This window comes from Ornithodoros turicata, chromosome 1 (genome assembly GCF_037126465.1).
Source record: "Ornithodoros turicata isolate Travis chromosome 1, ASM3712646v1, whole genome shotgun sequence".
Classification (NCBI taxonomy): Eukaryota; Metazoa; Arthropoda; class Arachnida; order Ixodida; family Argasidae; genus Ornithodoros; species Ornithodoros turicata.
The window spans coordinates 128446446-128470638 of NC_088201.1; the positions used below are offsets into that span (position 1 = coordinate 128446446).

General features: G+C 46.2%; 1 protein-coding gene across 1 annotated transcript; it reads left to right on the forward strand.

The window, feature by feature from the left end:
* Nucleotides 1-23717, forward strand: LOC135378591 (uncharacterized). Its single transcript, XM_064611652.1, has 4 exons — nt 1-112; nt 16505-16587; nt 16706-16807; nt 23421-23717. Exons 1-4 carry the CDS (start codon nt 79-81, stop codon nt 23640-23642), a joined length of 441 nt encoding a protein of 146 aa, XP_064467722.1. The 5' UTR covers nt 1-78; the 3' UTR covers nt 23643-23717.
* The last annotated feature ends 476 nt before the right edge of the window (nt 23718-24193 follow it).

The following is a 24193-nucleotide window of genomic DNA, read 5'->3' on the forward strand; positions in this document are numbered from 1 at the left end:
CATAATACCCTCAATACGATCACGCAGTATACGATTGAGTTGCAGAAGCGTTTCATCGAAACTCCGGACGGACTGAAGATGATCTTACTCCCAGCTATTCTTGTCCTCACTCGTAAGTAATACGATAGTGTTTATGTTCCCGTTCGTCAGGCGCATTTTAGGCAGTATCTGCCACATTTATCAGAGCTGTCTTGGGCAGAAACATTGCACAAGTGGTGTACCATCGACGTAGCATAATACACAGCCCTCATTAGTAGCGGACGTTGAGGTACGTCACTGTGAATGTGAATTTTAAAGGCAGCTGTAAAGCAGCAGACGTACAACCTCCGGAAATTTATCTATTCGACAGCCTAGCCTGGCCTGTTAGTGCTCTTACATTACAAGTCTTGTTCAAATCGCACTCACAGCCTTTTAGAAAATTAGAGCTGAAAATTACGGGCAACACTGTGCTGAAGCTGCCACCAACTTCGCATTGTTCTCCAACTATGGCTGTAAAGTTACATTGCATATGCGTAACACTCGGTCTAAAACCGTGAAACGTCAGTTACGTGTCGGATGGGTTGGTATCAGGAGCCGCAAATTATTCATGGGGACGTAGATCACGGCTGCTTGAGCAACTGAGGATTATTCTCCAACAACTACAACTACAAATATATAGTTATGCGTGGAAAATGTAAGGTGCTCCAAAACAAAATTGCATAACAATCAGCGAGTTTAGATAAGCTTGAAACGAAACAACAACAATGCGGTTTGATAGTGCGACCACTTCCTTCAATCCCAGCCTATGCCTTTCAACTTGATCTCCAGTGTTTATTGTAGATTTCCAATAACCATTTGTATAGATCCATGCTAAGAAGACTGGCATCGGATTGAGTATAGGGTATAGTAGAGACTATCGAACAGGGCAGAATATCGCCGGTGGCGATTAGACACCCAACGTCAAAAATAAAGTTGTTCTTGAGTACATTTGGAGATAACGCTAAACAAGTGCTACGCGCCCTTGAGTACATTATCTATTGCTCGATGAAGATGAAGCAATGCTTAGATCAGAGTACAGGGGCCTCACACACTCGGGCCGCATGTGCATGGCTCGCAGTCAGCTATTCTGTGCCCGGAGGGCTCTGTGACCACTAAGTAGAATAAAGTTGCTCCCCCCCCCCCCCCAATAATAAAGAATTCGGAATGAAACCAGGTTTTCAAGAATTGTTTTTACGTTTGCTCGATGTAGTGCTGCTCCCGTCTATGTTAGGAAGTACATACACATTCGGGCAATTCTTGCGACTCATCAACCTCAACAAGTAGTTACAGCGGCCTGGTCTGAACGTGCATTTTGACAGACTACACTGTAGGTAATATGTTAATTCAGACGTAATAGTGAAGACAACTGCATCATTACACTAAGTTCAAGGGCTTGCAGCACAGCGGCCTCTCCAGATATCATGCGCGAAAAACTATACGGAGCACAGAGGCGCAGAAAAAAAAAATGGAAAAAATAGGGATGGTGCAGTTATGTACAGTACTGCACAAGTGTTTACGGACCACGCTCCGTCGCATTCCTTCCTAAAAGTGACACGCTAGCAGCGAATGGGATCGTACAGACTTACAGGCATGTGCCTAGGTAACCCAGCCACCTATTTAGAAGTCCGTACGTTACCAGTCGCTGCTAGCGTGTCACTGTGAGAGAGGAATGCGCCGGACTGTGTTCCGTAAACTTTTGTCCAGCACTGTACGAGGGTCATTGTGTGAAAACTTTTAATTGTTTCTCTCTCTGATTGTTTTCTTTTTCATTTTGAAAATGTAAGCACAATGAACAATACAGTGTGTAAACCATCAATTTCAGTGCTCCTGAACGTTGGGATAATCGTTAGTGAAGAACTATGTACGAAGAACTTGAAACGCCCTTCAAATTTTCAGTGTCTCATTTGGGAAGGCAGCTCATTCGTTTCTGTTGGTGTGACAAGTGAAGGTTTTCATTGATGAATTGTATATGGCGAATGCCTAATCACTATACGGCGCAGCTGTTTCTTTTCTATATTTCTTACGCTAAGGTACTTCGCTATAATTGCGGTCCTTTCCAGGGGTTTCATTCCCCCCCCTAGGGGGATGTACACTCCCCCTAAATTTTTTCAACACCCCCCCCCCCCCACGATATTCCTGAGATTGCCTAATACAGCTTGGACACCAATACATATACCCCTAGATATGTTCATATACCCCCCTATGCTTCGCTCCACTCGAAATCACGCACACGTCTTATCACGCCGGGTTCCGCATCTTGGCTTCTATGCGTATTGATGATAATGCCAGCCGCAACAACAATGACAAAGAAGAAATTGTCGTTGCTCTTCGGTGATGATACGAGCTGCGCAACGGACTAAAAGCTGATACATGCCGTTTGAATTCAGCATGAGAGATCCGCGACGATATCGCAAGGAAAAAAACTTGCCAAGATACGAGGTACAAAAGTGAACTTGCACGGCAAATCGCCGTCAGTCCGAACATTTACACGGCAGCAGACTCCTGCGAGCACTGGTGCTAAAGTCTGAGGAAAAGACATCATGGATGCCAAAGGCATATGCATGACGGCCTATGCTATTGCCTTTCAAAGGGATTGTAACGGAGGCGACGCCAAATCCGTAAAAGACTGCAGAGAGCCCTTTAGAACGGGCGAAACCTCTGTAAGCACGGTTCCAAACTGATATTTCTACTGGGATTCCAACCGAAACGACCAAAAAATGTGGATAATGCAGCAGCAGAGTCCTTTAAAATATACGAAACCCCTTGTGTCATGGTAGCAAAGACATATTCATGACGGCTTATGCTATGCGTTTCCACTCAGATTGCGCAAGAGGGGACCGCAAAATTCGGACACGGCGGCAGCAAGGGCTTTTAAAACGGGCGACATTCCCTGTATCATGAAGCGAACGAAAAAAAGTTATCAGTGGCTTGTTCAATGCTATTATGCTGGGGTTATAACACGGGCGATCGCCAAATTCGGAAAACGTGGCAGCAGAGCCCTCTTAGACGAGCAAAACCCCTTGTGTCATGCTGCCAAAGACTTATTATCAACAACTTATGGTATACCATTCTACCAAGATCATAACACAGGCGACCGCAAATATGAGGATGCAGCATAGCCTTTCTAAACGGGCGAGACCCCTTGTATCATGCTGCCAATGACATGTCATCAATGGCTAGTGCTCTGCCCTTCTACTGAGATTGTAACAGAGGCTACCGCAAAATGCGGATATCGAAAATATCGATATCACAAAATTCGATACCCCTTGTATCATAGTTCCAAAGACATATACGTATTCCGAACGGCTTATGTTATTGCCCTTCTACTGGAATTCTATAACCGACACGACCGCAAACTCCATAAAAGGCTGCAGGAGAGTCCTTTAAAACGGGCAAAAAACTCCTTTAATCATGGTGGCAACGACAAATTACACACATGCAAAGCACATATGCTGTGCCCCTCTCCTGTGATTGTATCAGAGACTACCGCAAAATTTGGAAAAGGTGGCATCAGGGCCCTTTACAATGACTCCAATGACTTGTATCATGGTGCCAAAAAGATATACTATGAACGGCTTGTACTGGGATTGTAACAGAGGATACCGCAACGTTCGGCAGCAGATCGAGCCTTTTAAAACGTGCGAAGCCCCTTTAATCGTAGTGCCAGGGCGTACCTGTTTACCTTGTACATGGAGAGGTCGCGTTTGAGAAAACTGCTACCAAAATGACACTCGCGAAGACAAAAAATAAAAAGATAAAATGCTATCACATTTGGGGCTTAATATGATCAGATATAAAAATAATATTAAAAAATGTCTTAAGCTGGCTTTACAGAATCTATACATAAAATCCAGATTTCAGAGTTTGAGCCCAGTACCATTTTCCCCTTTTGCACCCTCAGAGGTCGGGCTTGACAAAATCGCTTCCAAAACGATACTTGAAATGGCCAAATGGTCAATTTCATCAACTTCGGGGCTTAATATCATTTGATATAACAATTATATTAAAGAATTCCTAAGCTAATTTTGTAATATGTATATATGAAAGTAAGATCACGGGGTTTGAACCCCGTAACTTGTTCCTCTGTCGCACCCTGACAGGTCGCGTTTGACAAAATCCCTTCCAAAACGGCACTCAAAATGACCAAATCGCCAACTTCATAAAATTCGAGGCTTAATATCATTTGATATAACAATAACATTAAAGACATCCTAAGCTGATTTTGTAATATGTATATGTGAAAGTGAGATCACGGAGTTTGAACCCCGTACCTTGTTCTCCTATTGGACCTGCTTGCGACGTCGCGTTTGACAAAATCTCCTCCGAGACGGCACTCGAAATGGCCAAATAGCCAATTTCATCAATTTTGCGGCTTAATATCATTTAATATAAAAATAATATTAAAGATGTCCTAAGCTGATTTTCTAATATGTATATGTGAAACTAAGATCACGGGGTTTGAACCCCGTACCTTGTTCCCCTGTGGCACCCTGAAAGGTCGCGTTTGACAAAATCGCTTCCAAAACGGAACTCAAAATGGCTAAATGGCCAACTTAATAAAATTCGGGGCTTAATATCATTTGATATAACAATAATATTACAGATGCCATTAGCTGATTTTGTAGTATGTACATGCGAGATTAAGATCACGGGGTTTGAACCCCCTACCTTGTTCTCCTATTGCACCCTGCGAGGTCGCGTTTGACAAAATCGCCTCCAAGACGGCACTCGAAATGGCCAAATGGCCAATTTCATAAACTTTGGGGCTTAATATCGTTTGATATTAAAATAATATTAAAGATGTCCCAAGCTGATTTTCTAATATGTATATGTGAAAGTACGATCACGGGGTTTGTACCCCGTACATTGGTCCTGTGTTGCACCCTGAAAGGTCGCATTTGGAAAAATCGCTACCAAAACGTCACTCAAAATGGGCAAACGGCCAATTTCAGAAACTCCGGGGCTTGATATCATTTGATGCAACAATAATATTAAAAGACGTGCTAAGGTGGTTTTGTAATATGTATATGTGCAAGTAAGAACGCGGGGTTTGAACTCCGTATGTCGTTCCCCTGTTGCACCCAGAAAGGACGCGTTTGACAAATCACTTCCAAAACGGCACTCGAAATGGACAATTTCATCAAGTTGTATAGTTTATTATAAAAGCTATATAAAATACAAAACGGTATCATTACTCACTCAACGCAAAGTTGTGTATTCTGTCAGCACTTTGGAGTTGACCGTCCGCCTTGCGAACTCCTTCAGACCGTCCGTACAGTCTCAGCGCAGGCATATTACAATTTAATACTGCGACTTAGTCCGTCGAGCGCCTTGGAGGAGAACCTTGCCTGAGTCGCAACTTTGAAGGCCCTTAGTGCATCAGGATTAACACTCACACATCGTGCCGTGGTTGGTACGTGGCCTGGAGGACGTACTGAATAAAAATAGGCGATGGCATTTCCAGAATTTGACTGTCTTTGTTGAGAAATCGTAGTCTAAACATGGGCGCTGTGCAAAAATCGACGGAATCCCCACAGGCGCAATGCATTAAAATTCATTTGGCCAGGGTGCACTAGGTTTATATTCTGCTAGCGCCTTTCATGTCTCCAGGGCTTCTTTACATGGTGTTCTTCTCTATCAGATGATGACATCTTAAAATTTTTATTCTGCTTTGCTGTTAATTGGCATAAACCATGTCTCCCATTGTATTCACATCCTCTAAGGCCGCTTCCCGCACAGCGGCTGAGCAGAGTAGCGGAGCGCGCCGACAGGGGGTGACCGCGAATTTTGGGTTGGCTTATGAGACACCCACAGTCGCATGTGATGTGGGGAGCTTTGTTACCAAACTGAAAGAATTCAAGGACAAAGGGCTTTCTGAGAACAAAGCACGGACGTGTCTTCTATCATCATGAACAGCGCTGAGCGTCGGCCACAGGACAACAATAGGGCACGGCCAACGCCACTTAGATGCAGAATGCCAGCTTATTGCCTGCTCTCCCTCCTTGGCTACGTGGACATATATGATCAGAATTCGTCTGCCACTGCGTGTCGCCGTTGTGCGAATGAAAGAATTCACAAATGATTGCAGCTAAATTGAAATCTGCAGACCTGGCTCTGTAGACAAAAAGTCCGACACGCTTTCCAGAAAATCAGTCCTGAGAAAGATATGGGACCGTTTTACGCTTTATTTTGAAGATTTCCCATTTAGTACGCGAGGACGTTCAATCACTGACTCGTAGACGACGGTAGTTCGCCTCCATTGCTACGACCGGTGAAATCTCGTTCGTGATTGGCTACTGCCTGTGGTTTTACGTCTTGTCGACGAGTGAGCAGGCTTTCTCCATCTAGGTGGTGTTGGCAAGGCGAGGGAGGTCGTTCAGCCGCGACGTCGCATGACGAGCTTCAGGTTAGGCTTCTCCTAATGGCCAAACTCTCTCTACAAGTGGCTCAAGCCAATAGTGAGGCGCGCGTCTTCCCATCAGCGCTCGTGGCCTAGTGGTTACAATGACGGCATTCCACGTAGAGCCTGGGATGTGACCCGGGTTGGAATCCGGGCGCCGGGTGCGCTATCTGGGTTGTTTCCCTGGGTTTTCCTCAGAGGCTTTAAGACAAATGTCGGCGCAGTTCAAACTGACGTTGGCCCGGGACTATTCCCCCAGCACTATCCCGCTTGCGCGTAGCGACGTTGCCCGCCTGAGCGTGGCTGACCACGGCGAGCAGACGCATTAGCACCGCGTGGTCTTGTCGCTTCCCCCTAGCAGACGCCTCTCGGCAGCCAATAAAAAGTGCTAGCGGACTTGATGTCACCGCACGCGAGTAGGAGCATGGGCGAGATCGCCGCCGCTGCGCGCATCCTTGTAAACTAATTATCTCAGGGGAATTCGCCATTTCCAAAGCGAATATAGAGTTTATTCACTGACGTGACACTTTCAGAGGGCACTAGCTCCGAAAAGGCGAAATCGCGACCACGACTTAGGTGCCCCTAAGTATGGTTTCGGTTTTCGTTCGCTGCCATGTGCTATTTAGAGGACTGTTAACGCCGAAAACATGGAAATTACTTGGATTGCGGTACAAATATTCGCATGGTACTGTAACTTCGAAACAGCCAAACGTACGGTGGGTGCGATGTGGGTAAAGGCTTGGACAAACAACACCTGAGGACCTACAATGGCGGCAAATCTGCTAACAACAGTGGAACTCTCATGCGGATGACGTCATTAGAATAAACCCTGTTTGCGTGTCTGTTCCCGAATGTAGTATGTTCATGACACGCGGTATAAAAAATATGTTCAAAGTGCATTCCTTTAAAATGTTATATGCAAGTATTACTACCTTGAAACAAGCTACTACCTTCGTAAATTGGCCCAAGATGTACCACCCAGCCCACTTCGTGCTGTACTATATATATACAGGTATACCGGATTTTTCACGAACGTCCCCCGGCTGAATAATTCGTAAACAGATGGCGCTATCGAAAAGCTTTCTTTTCAGTGAGTATCCCAAAGATGGCAAAGAACCCAGCAATGAAAGGCTCATTTACATGAGCTTATATTAATTAAATAAACCTGCGTACTTTTAAATCTTGCTTCGGACGCTTTCGCAACTGGTGTTTTACCAATCGGAACCTTCAGCGAAAAATGTTTAAGCGAAAGCCTGCATCGACATTAGTGATTTTTACGGTAGTTGATGGGTTACGGCTTACATTTTCGTTATGAGGAGGAGCGTACCAATGCGCTCTTTCTGTCAGCTAGCTGGTGCCAATTACGTATTCATCCATCTGGTTCACGCGCGGGGGCGACGGACCTGAAGTAGAAACTAGCCTTAAGTCTCAGCAATGTCCCTGGACATTACGTAGGTGTGTGTGCTCTGTAGGTCTGCAGCTCTGTAAGTCTCTGCTCTGTAACTGGCGCAGAACGCCACGGCGACGTTTTTATAGGACGCTTTCGGTTACCTGGAGGAACCATGAGCCGAGGAACCATGGATCACACAGCGGTTTAAACATTGGGAGGAGCCTCTTTTAGAGCACGTCACTTGGCGTCACCCGATTGGTGGCACCAATGTTAGTGCTGCCATTTTGAAGCGCATTAACCGCCTTGAAATTTTCCCGTGCCTTCCACTCCGCCATTTTGGAGCGGTGGTACGGCCGGTACGGCCTTGAAATCTCCCCGCACCGCCGCGGCTGGCCTTTCATTCCGGTCAAGTGGGAGGAGAGATGTGGAGTCTGACGTCAGGGCGAACACTCCCATCTCTTTGCGGCGAAAGATCAAATAATGGCGAAACTCAACGGGCAACGTAGCTTTAAATGGGTTGGGGTACTTTCTACATGGGCTGCCTATTTCTCGCAAAAAAGAAAAGAAAAGCACGTTGCTTTCACTTGGCAAAATTTAAACTTAAACTTCCCGCGAAAAAAATAAAACCAACTCATGTCGTGGCAAAAGTTCTCAGGATAGAAGTACCTTGGATCGCAGCTCTATCGGACAAGTATATTTTTTACAGCACTTAGTAACATTAGGTTAAACACACTGTATATGCAAAGTACAGATACAGTAAACAGTGTCCAAGCTAACGTGCACCGGGCTTTTAAAAAACACGGTGCGTCATAAGCGAGTGTAAATTGCAGAATAATGTGAGGACTCGCGTGTTCTAATTTCCTGTATTTTTTTCATAGTGGCGGATTAACTAATTAAGCGCAATGAATCAGATAACTTTTTAATTATTCGTCTTAAAGCCAAGATGTAATTGTAATGAAAGCTGCAGAGCGTGTCGAGAAACACCCGTAGCCTACATCCTAGTTTCCTACATTGTACGCCTTGCGTGGAGATTTTTTTCCCTTGTAAGAAAGAAGGCGCTCGAAACCCGAAAGTGTACCACGTGACAGGAGGCGAGCGCAGCAACGCGCTCACAACGATTCCAGATCTCTCAAGCGTACGAAGAACTATCAGGCCTCCACAGCTCCCCGCATTTGCGTCAGAGAAAAATAAAATCACGTCACAGTCACGTGGTATTACATCGTGAGGCATCATGACGGATGCCCATTGGCCAAAGGAGGATGCGCGCTCCGGGATTGGTTGATAAAGTTTGAAATCTCTGACAGCTCACTTTTCGCGGGCAGTCTGGGCAGTCGGCCAGGCGGGCAGCTCCAAGCAAGGTCGCTGCGTCTCCGCGTCTCGCCGATGTCGGTTGACCACAACGACCAAAGAGGAAGTGTACGCGCGGGTTTGTTCGTGAGCTATAGTGACTCTGGCCATGTACTGATCTCCGATAAAGTGTCAACCTACGGACATTCTTGCCGGGTCGGAACTGGAATGGTTGGTGAGCTGACGCCTGAGGAACACTTTCGAGCGCTGTCGCATTTTCAAATACAGTGACTAAGAAGAGAGTGTTCGTAACGACAAAATTATTTCCCGTGACTGTGTGACCTACGGTGCATCGCCAAAATGAGAAGAAGAAGCTCATCTGTGAAACGCACGCACTCGTGGAGTTCGCTCGCCTCCAGAAGTAGACTGTATGTGTGCTTTGCAAGTTCGAACTTCGTTTGGTTGCTGTCTATTCGAGGAACGAAACGTCCTGTACGCACGGTGAATATATGAGTCAAGCATTTGAGTTTATACGTTGCATCAATAAATATGTATTTCGCCTGTCAAAACTGTCTTAGTTATTTTGGAATAACAGGCGCCAGGTATGAAAACCAGTAGAAGTCAATGGCAGCCAGGGCCGGCCGAAAGCCGAGCCAAACTGAGAGGTTGGCTGCTAGCCATCACGACGCATTTTCATTGGTCGTATGTCCAGTGTTGCCTGAATTATCTCAAACTATGGGCTCTATGGGGAGCTGTGGGCGCCTGGAACTATTACACCGAGATATTAGCTGCCGAGAAGCGACCTTCAGCGCTTGTAGGTCGCATTATGTCATATTAAACGTTCAACTGATTTAGTTACTCTTGCCATTTCTAAAGCCTTTAAACCGGTAATCGAACTGCTTGTATCGAACGCAATCGTAACAAAATGTCACTCTCATACTGCTGTATGTGAGGAGATACACAAGAAAGACAATATAGTAATTTAGCTGCTGGATCATATTCAATCACAACTACAATGGAAGCCGACGGACGCAATATTTCATGCTCCGAACTAATGTCCGACATTTGACAGTACTCTCCAAATCGTTGCTCATGCCATAATTATTCATTGTTTTCTCGGGTATTAACACATTTCCTCGGTCTGATGTGCGAATCCGTTTTCCGACTTATCGAATCGTACCTGGGCTAGCATTCTTCCTCGTATATTGCGGTGGAGAAACCTATTGACAAATTCCTTCTCTTTAACAAATTGTCATAACCCTCCCCCCGTTCACAATTACATCGATGTGTACTTCTGTTTCTCAGTCATTTTCACACAAAAGGATTCGCTGAAAACCACCGGTTGCACATTTATTGCCACAAGGGGGCCTCCTAAATTTCCGAATATATAAACTGGAAAAGGAAACTTAATTATAACAGGCAATAATAATTGCTGTTCTTCAAAACGTAGCACTCTGCGGCTCGCAATTCGCACAACAATTACTTTGTCAATGGAGGATTATAGTAGATTGGAAAGGCTCTTACTGTGGTCTTCATTGTACCCCATTTACGGCAGCAGATTAACGGATGTGACTCACACAGTGACGTGATTGATACTGACACGTACCGTATCAACTAGTTGACGTTACTGACAGTCTCGGACGAGAAGCGAACAAATCATTAGAATGCAGCGCAGCACAGCTTCTAAGGAGTATGAAATACAAAGAAATTGCACACCTCGAGACATCACGAATTTAATAGAACCAGACCTTTTTTAATGCTTGTTTATTTCGATGATCAACACTGGTATGAATACCGAACACGTGCGGACCCATAGCAGTCTGCTAGTAGCCTTGGTGCGGAAGGCGCACATCTTCAAGTTCCGAAAACAATATAACGAAAACAAACATATAATAAGTGAGAGGGGAAGGGAATACCGTAAAACGTAACGAACATAAGGTCATTGACCACAAATGGCAATAACAGAACTGATGTGGCATTTACAGTGGTGCTCTGCACAACACACCGCAACAGAGCAAAGTGGGGCACGACACTTTCGATCGAAAAACACGCTTATAACATTATGACATCAATGTGATACAATGGTAACTGAATGGTACTTCATATGTCAAAAACCATGCTCCTTGATGGAGGATGGGGATGTTTCATCAGTCATCAATGTCGGCAAAACTCTTTGCGACGTCACTGTTGCTATGGCTCCCCTTCCGACATAATACCCGCTGGTTGCTTCCTGTCTATTTGGTATACGACAATTCCGGTTTTGGTGTAGACTGTGTCACCGGTAATTTGTCACCGGTCATCGGAAATGATGTCAGTGACCTCGCTTTCGTGTCAAGCGCTTCACAGGTACCGATAGGCAAGGTGCTTTTTGATGGCTGTGTGTTTAAAATTGGTTTCCCAGTCGCTTCTGGAGTAATATGGGTGGCTGTTTGCGCTGTTGTGAAAGGCTGACTATTCCCTTCAGGACTACAATGCCAGGTATTGGCACAGCGACGGTAATGCTGCGTACTTCTCCTACATATGAATGCATGGAAGATATTAAACACCAATTTTTCACGTCTTGATTTTAGGATTTTAACACTTTTTCTTTATTTTCAGCTGCGGGTGAAAATCGCTGCTTGCACACATGACGCACGCTTGAAGTTTGCGTTTTGCAGCCGTTATGCTCAATGTTACATTACGTGCGTGCTTACCGTCGGTAAATTATTCTGTGCATTATTCTGTCTATTCTATGTGACATATCATATGAATTCGTGACATTCACCACATTTGACACTATGTTGATGTCCGAGGAACAGAACCCAAACCAGTAGTATCACAAAATCAGATGTTCAGAGAAACAGAATCAAAACAAGCGGACGAATAGGGGAATATTTCATAGAGGAATAGCATCAAAGTAAGTAACAATCATTTCTTACACACACACTGCAAGTTTTATACTACCCTATTGAAATAACATAAGGCGAAAAACACCAGCATGATTCTGGTGTTTCTAGTGGCTGTGATTTTGCACATTTCTGGTGCTTTCTTCTCTGATGTTAACATCACAATTCCCTGATGTTTCTAATGTTTGTTTTTTCTTCTGATGTACCACACGAAGATCCGTGATGTGTGTGCTCTGGTGTTGCACACCAGGATTCCTGGTGTTTTCTGATGCTCCACCACTTTGGAACCCGTGCTGCGCTTGCGGCACCCTCACGAGGCACTAAACGCTGAGCAGCGTTGAGAACATAAGAGGGAAAAAAAAAAAAAACGCAAGTGAGACTACAGGCACCGCACAACCACAGCACGAACACCTGCTGTCCTTTTTGTTTTTCTCTAGGCGTCCTCAACTACTCGTATGAACAGCTTTTAGTGCCTCGCGAGGGTGCTGAGGGTGCGCAAGCGTATCATGTGTTCGAATGCATCAGACATCATAATGTTGAACAATGCAGCATCAGAAAACACCATGCAGGGATTCTGGTTCGCAACATGCATACATGAATGTGCAACATTCAACCAACACGCTCTGCTCGTTATTTCTATTTTTACTAGAACCCAGTCAACACACATTATTGGTAGAATGCAAAATTAACTTTGAATATTGCTACACAATGTAGAATGCAGAATGCGAATATTGGTTCCGCACTGATTTTACGTAGTCCTTTCAGCATGCCAATTGTTTGTGTGAATATAACTTGGATTTGTCGCACACAATTTGACACTCATAGGCGTCACTTTGCTACGCCGTACGCGTCACCAGGTGCTGGATATCTTTGTCTCACCCTCACCCAATAGTGAACCCTTTTCTATAGTGGACGGTACGCGATACATAACAATATCATACCACAGTCAGCAAAAAAAATAAAAACACAAATCACGTGTTCGCAGATGGCTCCTGATGTCGTCGCAGAGAACGAGAGGTACAGGTGCTGCGTGACATCCACCTCCGTCGCCGCACACCCCTGCATCCCTCCAGTGGCATTCCCCCTGGCATCCCCCCTGTTAGCAGATTGGTATACGTGAAAACCTCGTCGATTACTACGATGGAAATGCACAGAAGGACAGGCTCGGAATATACAACGTTGCTTTTGCACAAATTCTCCTCAGGCTCAAACAACGTGAATCTGCCGCGCAGGCCACTCAACTGCGATTTACCAAGGTTGCTTTTGCGTGGTTCTGCTGCTGTTAATATTGTGAAAGATCATATAAAGAAAGGATTAATATGGTAGTTATTTCACGTGTGGGAAACCTATAGCTAATGGGAGTCACCCATCTCACCCAGTCATGCACGCACAGTCTCTTTATAAAATTCAGGTAATCTTGAAGACCCTACCCAGTTTGAGCGTTTCAACCCCCTTTCACCGCTCAGCCACCGCCTTCACGCCGTCCTCTTCTCTCCCCCTCTGCCATCTGACTCCCCCCATCGCCACCTCGGCCAGCCGTCGCCAGTACACAGGACAAATCTGAGCAGAAGGCGTATGTTTTTGGCCAGGGGCAGGAGAGAGAATCACATGTTGCCATAGCCCGTTACACTGGATAATTCCAAACGCCGCTGGCTGGAATATAGGGTGACATAAACCCGCCATCTTTGTAACTACCCTGAAGCAGGTGCTTTTTTTGCAAAACTGCCATCTTGTCCTGGGCACATGTCATAGGAAACGTCATTTTCAGGTCATGTGACTTTGTTTACATGTCGTTCTAGCGCTTGCCGAGATATTCCAGACGGCTTAAAGCCAAGCGATAAAAGTATTTTGCCAGCGAAAACTATACGGTGCTTCTCCTCGGTTTAAATAAATCACGTCGGCTCAGTGTGTCATAATGCCGGGTCTTCATCGCATCTTTGGGAGTCGTCAACAGTATAAGGCCTCATGTACAAAACTGCGCGTTTAATACGATATTATCGGATGAAAATAATTACAGGGGTCCAAAGACACCCGAAACGGTGCACAGAAACAGTAAACGCTTTATTTACAAACTATTTTGCGGCCCATCACGGGCGCGGCCATCTTTGAGGTCACGTGTGCGTTAACGTTTGTTAAGACGTGCGACCAGGACCTGTGCAGAATGAATTGCATGCGCCAAGCAGGCTTTCGTCTATGGAGCAATACATTGGCACCCACATACATTGGATACAATACATTGGATGCCACCCCTGTGGGCTGGAGGCTTTAGTTGACGGTGTCTCCGATGTTTGGACAAATGCGGTCAATACCAACACGAACAACACCAGCACAGCTTGTTCGTTTTAGGCTATGTTGTTCTTCCATAAAAGAGATAGGGCGCAGACTAACTGGTGCATGATGATGAAGGAACGAATAACCGAGAGACACGGGACACGAAGACAAGCACAAGAGTTCTCAGACACAGTAATGATTTAATAACACCAAGCCTCCTAAATACCTAACAACTCCCGGAGGGGAGGGAGAGGGATAAAGGATGGCCTATTTACACTGTTCCCAGGTTGCGTTATCGCCATCGTCTCTTTCCAAAAGTATTTTCCACTTATCCCTTTCCCTAGACACAACCACGGTTGCACTTTCGAACCACTTTTGAAAGAGACGATGGCGATAACGCAACGTGGGAACAGTGTAAATAGGCCATCCTTTATCCCTCTCCCTCCCCTCCGGGAGTTGTTAGGTATTTAGGAGGCAACTGTGGCATACACAGAGATTCCCTTTCTCTCCTCTTTTTAAGTTAGTTTTCTCAATCCCAGTCTGTTTCGGATACTTCCACATATTGTTTAAAAACGAAACATATTGAGAGGCATATCTCAAAGCGTAAAATCACTAAAAACCCCAGTGCCGGGGAGCTAAAAAGACGACACAACATACGACACTGACTGACCAACCAAAAACTTTATCACACACGAAGTTCCGCATAATGCAAAATAAATAATGCGTTCATGTGAAGCCGATTTCTCAAAGTTGCCCTTTCCCTTTCTCCATTTCCCTTGTATCCTCCCTATTGTTTTCCAACAACAACAACTTTATTTTTGACCTTGGAGAGTGGGGAGTTTCATCGCCACAGGCGATACTCTACCCCATTGCTGGTGGGAATGGGGGGAATAAAATAGCGAGCCCCTTCACAATAACGATCGAAGTCCGATGGTGTCCAGAAATGTCAGAAGAGCTTTGAGCGCAGAGCGTTGCTGGGCTGGATTGGGCCAGAGACCAAGCAATTTCGATAGGGAGAAAGGGCGACAGTCCAGCTGACGAAGAGACTCGGAGAGTGTGGTTCGGGAAGGTTGGTAGTGAGGGCAATGAAGAAGGATATGCTCCAGATCCTCAAGAGCACCACAGTGGCAGCAGGTGGGAGAGTCAACTTGTCTCAAGCGGAAACGCCACTGGGCTGTAAAGGCCACATCGAGGCGCATTCGGTGGATTAATGCAGCATCTTGACGAGAGTTGGTTCGTGGCATGCGGAAAGCGAGCATTGGATCAACTCTGCTCAACATAGAGGGGGGAAGAATGTCGGTTGTCCGTTGGCGGGAAGCCAGGGGTGGCACTAGGCGTCGCAGAATTGAACGGCGGTCTCCTCTCAGCAGAACAATACGGGTCCGTTTCCGATACGAGAGTGCTGCTTCTGCGGCGCTGTCGGCCTGCTCGTTCCCCACGACACCACAATGGGCTGGAACCCACTGGAGAACTAGCCTGTGGCGTAGATAGTGTGGTAAGACATTAGCACATTTTTGACTAGGGGTGCGGATGGGCCTCGTATGCTGGAATTTTCAATTGCTTCAAGGGCAGATTTGGAGTCTGTAAAGACTGCCCATTCCCGGGATGTAAGATCAGCGATGTGTTGTAGGAAGAAAAGGATGGCATAGAGTTCCGCAGCTGTGGAGGAGGTTGGATGTGAAAGGCGTCTTCCGTGCACTACGTGGTGTTGTTTTCCTTCTTATCAGTAGCACCGCTTTTTCCCTTAACTTCTAGAAACTCTTCCATCCGGTCAAATAACTGTATTGATCACATATTCGCGCATTTCTTCCCCGCCTTCTTTATTTGGCATCTCTTCATGGTGCAATAGAGTACGAATCTTATTTCCTTTAGCAAGAAATTTTTGTTTCCTCAAGTGGGGCATAGCACTCTTGACAAATTCTCAAACTCTCTTCCAGCGTACCATACCCCCTATTCACAGAATTGTGAGAACATATTGATGTTCTCACAACCTTACATTAAACGCACCAAGTCATATCAGCTACCATTTACGTGTTGACGATCTGTATTTTTAGAGCTCTCTAGATTTTGGAGATTTCTCCATCTAAAATATAGTTCCTCGGCACTGGGCTTTTTAGCCATTTTAGAGTATGAAGTCCCGAAACGCCCAGTTTTTCGATATCTCTGAAAGGTATTAATTTAAGTAATAGCTATGTATTATGCATTATTATTTATGTATTATTTAGGCATTAATGTTTCATTTGTCGCTCGTAGTGCTTGGTGGCACATACTGTGAGTTCCCGGAAGACGACTATCGACAAATGCATGGATGTGAAGAGTCGGGCAGGGACCCCGTGGTAAGACACTCTCTCACGCCGGACTAAGGTGCAGAATGCCGTAAAGAAAGGGAAATGCAAAGCGCATTCTATCCGCAGGATCTTCCTAACCATAGATTCTCCGGGATTCTCTTTTCAGAAGCATGAAAACGTTTCAATGACAACCTGCAGGTTTTACTGCAGGCAAGATCCGGACGACGTATGGATTTACGGCTACTTCAAAGATAACACATTATGTACGGTATGTAAAGGTTCTGACAAAGGCATAACCGCTGTGTCTTCTTAGGAGTTCTTCGTAAACACGCGGGAACGGACTGCCACTGTTAAGAAAGAACATAGTTACGATTTACAGTTACAACATGCATTTTTTTAATTTGTGTTAGCCCTGCGAAGCAACTGTGGCTGTGAGACAGCCACAGTTCAGACGCGGACAGATGGTGAGAAGACAGCAGGAAGGAGTGAGGGAGAGGGGGGTGTTACTTTGCGTCATGGGCCGGCTTCAGGGGGAACTATGCCGACATACGTACGGAAAGTCATCGGAAACCTCAGGGAAAACCTAAGACAGAACAGCCGGTGACAGGACTCGAACCCGTGTCACCTCCCAGTCCCTGCGTGGAAAGCGATCATCCAAACCACTATGCCACGGGAGCTGTTGTTATGATATGCTTTACGAGAAACAAAAATAGAGCAGCACAAGTAATCGTATGCGATTCTTATAACGTACGAAGCAGGTTATTGCTACTAATTCGGGGTTTTACGTCACGAGACAATTGCGATCATGAGCGACGCCACAGTAGTCGGGTCACTGGAATAATTTGGCCCACCTGATGGTTCTTTAACGTGCGCCGAAATCTGGACTCGACACATGGCACACCACATTTAACGTCGCTCGCGGAAGACGGCGTGTCTGAGCAACTTGTACCATTCCAAAAAGTTGCCTCCATCCTCGGCCGGTGTTGGGATCAGCAGGGGGACAGGATACCGACTCAGCCACCGAGAGCGGCCAAGTAGGAGATGTACGCAGAGCTTTATGGCGAATTGTAACGTTTGATCTGGAGCTGGGGTCTAATTCACAAAGAGCTCGTGCGACGGAATCTGTCGTATCTCCGTCGTACGGGAAAGTTACGACGAAGTGTACATTCACGAAGGGTGCGCGTCGCAAAATCTTCGCAGCTTACGGCGGAATCCTGCGAGAGCTCCCGAGCAGTTTTAAGAAGAAAGATGGCGGCGTTATTTGGCAGCGGTGGATTTGGAGACGGCAAACAAAGACTCCGTAATACGCGCCAACGCATTGCACTTTGCCACAGAACCTTCGAGACCATCCCCGAAGTGACATTGAGGCACTTTTTTGCTTGGTCACCTTCAACAAATGCTTCAACTTTGTACTCCATAAAATCGGGTCAAGCATCCCCTACACCCTGCTAAGACACCCCCAACACCCCTCCAAACTGTCTGCAAGAAAGGCAAAAGAAGCCATAAAAGCTGCAAAACAGGGTGCCACACACCGCTTACAAAACACCCTCACCCACCCCCTCCCCGAAACGAACATACTGGGAATATATTTGCTGTGTCATCGGACACGTTTCGCCTGCGATTGCATGGCATCCGTTATGGCTACCGAAAAACCGAGAGCACGTGATGCAGTAACAAAACATTAAGGGACGAACAACTTCGTCTTCTTCTAACGGGACGATTCTTATTGGTGCGATTACAAATTTTCGTCATCGTTACCATAGCCAAAACCTAGTCTCGCACCCTTTGGCTGTTTCACTCTGAGGTGCACGTGACAGGAAGCGAGCAACTTCCTCTTCCTCGGCAAAGGGGGTACCCTCTCAACTACGATAGTTTTGTGAATCGCGCTTACGACGCCGTCGTACGTGCGTTGCAGGCTACGACGATTTCCAGTCTTCTCTGCCGGTCAAACACGGTGAGCTGCCTCAGGACCCAACGGGCACTAACTTTCCGAAACTGGAGGTGTTTCATGAATAATAGTGTTCAACGTTCCCACAGAAAGGTTCGTCTTTCGAGCCAGTTCGAGACATGTTCTCCGTCTGTCCTTGAGGATTAGGCGCTCCGCAAGTTGGATGTTCTCAGGAACTCGGACACTGGGCTCTGAGTCGCCCCGGCCGGGATCGTCCTGCACTGATGTACGGCCGTCTCGGAACCGTTTTGCACCAGCGGCATGGCCGAGTGGGCTAAGGCGTCCGCTCGTTGGTGGTAACCAAGGTCGTGCTGAAGACTGGGAGGTAGTGCGTTCGAATCCTACCGCCGGCTGTGCTGTCTGAGGTTTTCCCTGGGTTTTCCGAAGACTTTCCAGACGAATGTCGGCACAGTTCCCCCTGAAGTCGGCCCAGGACGCATACTAACCCCACTGTCCCCCACTCCTTCCTGCTATCCTCTCTCCGTCTGTCCACATCTGTACGTCGCTCATAGCCACAGTTGCTTCGCGGCGCTAACACCCAATCAAAAAAAAAAAAAAAGGAACCGTTTGCACCACTCAAACGCTTTGCTGCGGCTAAGTGTATTGTGGCCATACTGAGCCTGAAGTTTTCTATGAATTTCAGATGACTTTACGCCTTCATTCACGAGAAACTTCATGACAATTCGCTGCTCGATGTGCGCGCTCACCTCGTTGTCGGCCATCTTGTCCAGCACGTGTCTTCTGTTTTGCACAAACTTTGGAGCACCACGTGATGAGCGCGGAGGCCTGTCGCGTGTGAAAATGACGAAAAAGAAGTAGCGCGAGCCATTTGTACACTTAGAAGACAGAAAGACCGGGTCTGGCTTGAACACCCCTCGTACTACAACCTTGTCATGATTTTGTTGCGGAGTCCCACTTTAAGGATGCCAAACCGCTTGTAAACGACGCGTCTGCTGTTTCGTGCGCGGTTTTCGACGCATTTCGACCACGGTTATTATTTTTATTCGATAATTTCGTTGTAATTGAGCAGTTTTGTTCATGAGGACTTGTAGTGTTGACCTCTTCCAATAATATGATGACCCCGCGTTCAGACGCACTAAGCCAATGCGATGTACTGAAACTGAGGAGAAATGGACTACCATGTCGCGGAAGAAGCACCGTATAGTTTACTCTGGCAAAATACTTCATCTCTTGGCTCATGTTGGCAAGCGCTTAAACGATAAGGAAACAAAGTCACGTGACATCGTTTTTTTATGACGTGTGACGAGGACAAGATGGCGATTTTGCGAAAAGCACCCGCTTGAGGGTAGTTACAAAAACTGCGGGTATACAGGGTGTTTCGCGAAAGTCCCCCGGCTGAATAATTCGTGAAGTGGTGGCGCCATCGAAGAAATTTCTTTTTGGTAAAGATTCTTGGGTCATGGCTATGAACTGAGTAGTGAGTGGCTCATTTGCATACGCTCACTAATTAAATAAACGTCCTAACTTCTAAATTTTACTTCGCACGCTTACGGAACCTCTGTTTTACGCGTCCGGACCTTCAGCGAAAAATATTGCAAGAACAAAAAACGCGTCGACAGTTAGCGATTTTTTCGAGTAATTAATTGGTTTCGGTTGACATATTTTTTTGCGCGGAGCTGTGCACCAATGCGCTCTTTGGATCAGCTATCCTGCTGTCAATTTCGTGTTCATCCGCCTGGTTTGACATAACGGGGTGACGGGAGATAAGGACAGCCGCAAGACCGCAGGAGACGCTTTGGTGTACGTTGCTTCTCCTTCTCTACAGGCACCGCCTCCCGTTTTCAACAAATTGAGCGAGAACGTTGCCATTCGGGATGATGGTTGGCTAGGAACGTGCTATGTGGTGTAGTGTACCCCACTAGTTGACAGCGCTCGCGGTGCATTCGTCATCATCCATGATAAGAGCACGCTATCTCACCTACGGAACGACAGAACCGCCAGCGCTGTTTACCAGTCGCTTTGATAACGAATACTAAAGCATCTCTTGCGGCCGTTCGTAATCTCCCGCCGCCCCCATGTGTGAATCATGCGGATGAACACGACATTCACAGCCGGATAGCTGATCCAAAGAGCGCATTGGTGCACTGCTCCGCGCAAGAAATATGTAAACCGAAACCGATTAATTACTCGGCAAAATCACGAAGGGTCGACGCGGTTTTTTTCTTGCAATATTTTCGCTGAAGGTCCGGACGCGTAAAAGAGAGGTTCCGTAATCGTGCGAAGTAAAATTTAAAAGTTCGGATGTTTATTTAATTAGTGAGCGTATGCAAATGAGCCGCTCACTACTCAGTCCATAGCCGATGTCGCAAGGATCTTTACCAAGAAGAAATTTCTTCGATGGCGCCACCTGTTCAGGAATTCTTCCGCCAGGGGATTTTCGTGAAACACCCGGTATGTGTCACCCCTGTGGTGGATATGGACGGTCTAATGGTCGCTCAGGGGCTTAATCGCTTCATCGTCGTTACGGTCATTGCGAGCTAACGAGTGGCGGGAAATTCAAAAAGATGGGCACGTGACAAGTTGCGCGTGACGTATACCACGGTCTTCACGTATCGCACGAAGAGCGCCGTGCTCGTCTTTTATCATGTGCCCTTCTCGACAATTGCCCCGCCCCTCGTTAGCTCGTAACGCGTGCAAGCGATTGAGATCAACTGACTCCGCGACGGTGCGTTCTAACATGCTGTGCCGAGAAAGCTCGGATGCAGCCAGACGTTCAACAAGTCACTTCCGGACTTTGCAAGGCCGAGCAAGAGCGAGCGTTAGGCCGAGTCGCAGAGTCCGCCGGATGTGGGCGACGACCCTCTCCGTCTAGATCGGAGCGTGTTTTTCTTTCTGTCTTTTTTTTTTTTTTCGCTGTTGTATTTGAATTGGGTCTCTCCGTGTCGGATTTCTTAGCTTGGTACTGGACTGGTGTGCTCGCTTCGGATCGGCCTGTCCAATACGCTATTAGACAATCTCTTTATCGCCTTCTCACTGCATCCCTCTCCCGTATCTGCTGGTCTTTTTGTCATGCCTATGCTGAAGCGCCTTACGGTTTGTGACCTTCATTTGCCGAGGACTCTGTCTGCAATTGGCTTGTGTTGAACGGGAGATCGTGTTTCTTGGGCTGACTTCATGGGTAGCTGTGCGCACATATTCTCACTGGACGAATTACCTACCAGACTCCGTGTTCACGGCGGTTGTTTTAACCACCCAGCCAAGACAGTTGGTTGCGTCTTACAGATAACTCCACATAATTCGGAGATGAGGAGACTGGCGCCTATGCCCAGACTGAAACAAACTTCTCACCAGAATAAGGTTTGTCCAAATGACGTCACGCTCAGCCTTTGAGCGCCTTGGAGCCATGTGGCATGAGAAAACATCAGGACGAGACACAGTAAACTTACTGCGCCGCGGCCCGAATGAGGCAGCGTGTGTTTTTAGAATTCCCTCTCGTAATTCAACGCATAGCCGCAACAACTCGCGGCATGCCCCCCCCCCCCTACTCTGACTGCGGTGTGCCAATATGTTTTGCAGTGTCACGTGACCACACGTGCCGTCACTGCACAAGCCTCATTATCTGAAAAGATGTTCCCTAGGAACGCAGTTTCCCCGCTATACCTACACTGGAGCCGGTGACCAGTAATGTCCATTGAGCTTTACAGTCGATACAAAATCACTTTTTTCCACCTGTCATATCGCAGACAACTTCTATCTTCGGAATATCGGCATTTTGACGGATCTAGAACTGCCGTGTCATTTGTTTGCGTCAGTGTTCCCGTTTCTTTAGGATCTTGCAGCGTTGACTGACGCATGCGTTTGTGTCTTCATCCGCTGATATCATCGGGACTTACGATAAGGTCAGAGTAAAATCTACATCGTCATGTACAAGTACATCGAGGGTGCCAACTGATTAAATTCCATTCTAGTAAATTCCATGTCCCATCGCAATTACATTCAGAGCACACCTTGGCGAACCGTTTCGTCTGCGCAAAAAAAAAAGAAGAAAGAAACACGAGTCAACATAATTATCATCGAACCGTTTCGTATTTCGCAGTGTCCATTTCGCTCGGCCGTTTGATGGTAAGTTATAGAGAGTAGCAATTCCTTTCAATTACAACGTTTCTGTTTAAGACTCTCAAAATGCATACAAGATGATCGTCTGATATTGTGCACTACATCCGGAAGACCGAACGGTCCACTACCAGCGTAGAGTTACGGGAATTTCCTTGAATGACGAGCTCCCGTGCCATAGTGGCATCCATTTTACATGTAAAGAGCGAGGCAAGGCGCAACAAGAGCTAGACTATTTCAAGCATGGGTTAAAAATTGTGCAAAGCAAAATATTGTGGTTCTTCTTTCACTGCTAGGAAGCGTAGCAAAGCTGAGACAGAGGAGAACAAACGTTGACGTTCATTTCCTCCTGCGACAATGATACCAGCAGGGTATTGCGTGGCGCAAGACGATGTTCTGTGGAGAAAAGTAAAGGAAAAACGAAACTGATCTGATCGCTCCGAGCGGACGTTGTCATCTGCCCATCGGTGCCTGTTTTCGTTTTTTGCTGAGTTACGTGCCTGCAAGTAACTTCACATCTTTGTGATTTTGCTGTTTTGAAGAAAGTGGTAGAAAACGTGACATGAGAAGTATTACTTGTATTGCATGTGTGTCTCTCACCCTCTATTGTTACGGTCCGACAGGATTCTCGGTACTAATTAAAAAGAAAAACAGAAACTGTGATAGGCTTAGCGCATTTTACCAAAGAGGCATCGCGAGAAATGGAAATGAAACTCATATCAAGCAGCGCTAGTCGATTCGCGCCTGTCATGTTCTCGTAATATTTATGGATTTCTTACGCAGCTCTGTCCAAACTTTTACGCGTCCCGTCAATTTGTTTCAGTACCGTTTACATCATCTGAATATAGCTTTGTTTCAGGTCTTGGAGACCAGTAAACAGGGCTATTGCTACCGTGGTCATTGTTACAACTATCCCGGAGGAAAACAAGTGAAACCTCAAGATCTTGAAGAACCGCCTCAAGCCTTACCTTCTACAACAGAACGAGCACTACCGTCAACTAAACAACCAGGATCGAAGAAGTCGAACAAGACGAAGAAGACGAGGAAACCCCAAAAGGGGAAAAAACAGCGAAAGCAGTAACCAGCAAATATTCAATAAATACCTCGCGGAGAACTAAACACGCGCTTGGAGAATAAAGCTGTCGCTATGCTCGAATGTTTCTGCATAATTAGTGAATTGCAAAGATTTCCTGTAATTCAAATAATCTGAATTTAAAAAAGTCCACGTGTAAGCTACTTATGCGATTTATTCACAAACCGAAAGCGACCAACTGCGGAAGGAGGATCGTACTGTATATAAGGCTGCAGCGTCTACTCTGGTGATCAATAAAGAGTTTCAGTATTTCGCATGCAAGCGTACGCAAGAGACGAGAGTACGCAAGAGAGAGGTGGATGAAATGCGCTGCATTATTTGAGGATTATTATTATTGGATGAACCCGATTGAGTTAATAAGAAAAATGGAGCAGGGGTCCCATATTGACGCGCCGTACTCGAGCTTACTGCCTACTAGTGTCTTATACAGTGTTTGTTTTAGAGAAACGGGAGGCGTTTGAGAAGTTGCGACGGCGGAAATCTAACATAAGGCTGGCATTACTAATTATGGTACTTATGTGTTTCGACCAGGCTAGAGA

Excerpts from the sequence above, each read along its gene's own strand:
- LOC135378591 (XM_064611652.1), top strand. The coding sequence starts at position 79 with ATGATCTTACTCCCAGCTATTCTTGTCCTCACTC. Across the intron at positions 113-16,504 it reads AGCTATTCTTGTCCTCACTC|TGCTTGGTGGCACATACTGT; the intron begins GTAAGTAATACG and ends TGTCGCTCGTAG. Across the intron at positions 16,588-16,705 it reads AGTCGGGCAGGGACCCCGTG|AAGCATGAAAACGTTTCAAT; the intron begins GTAAGACACTCT and ends TTCTCTTTTCAG.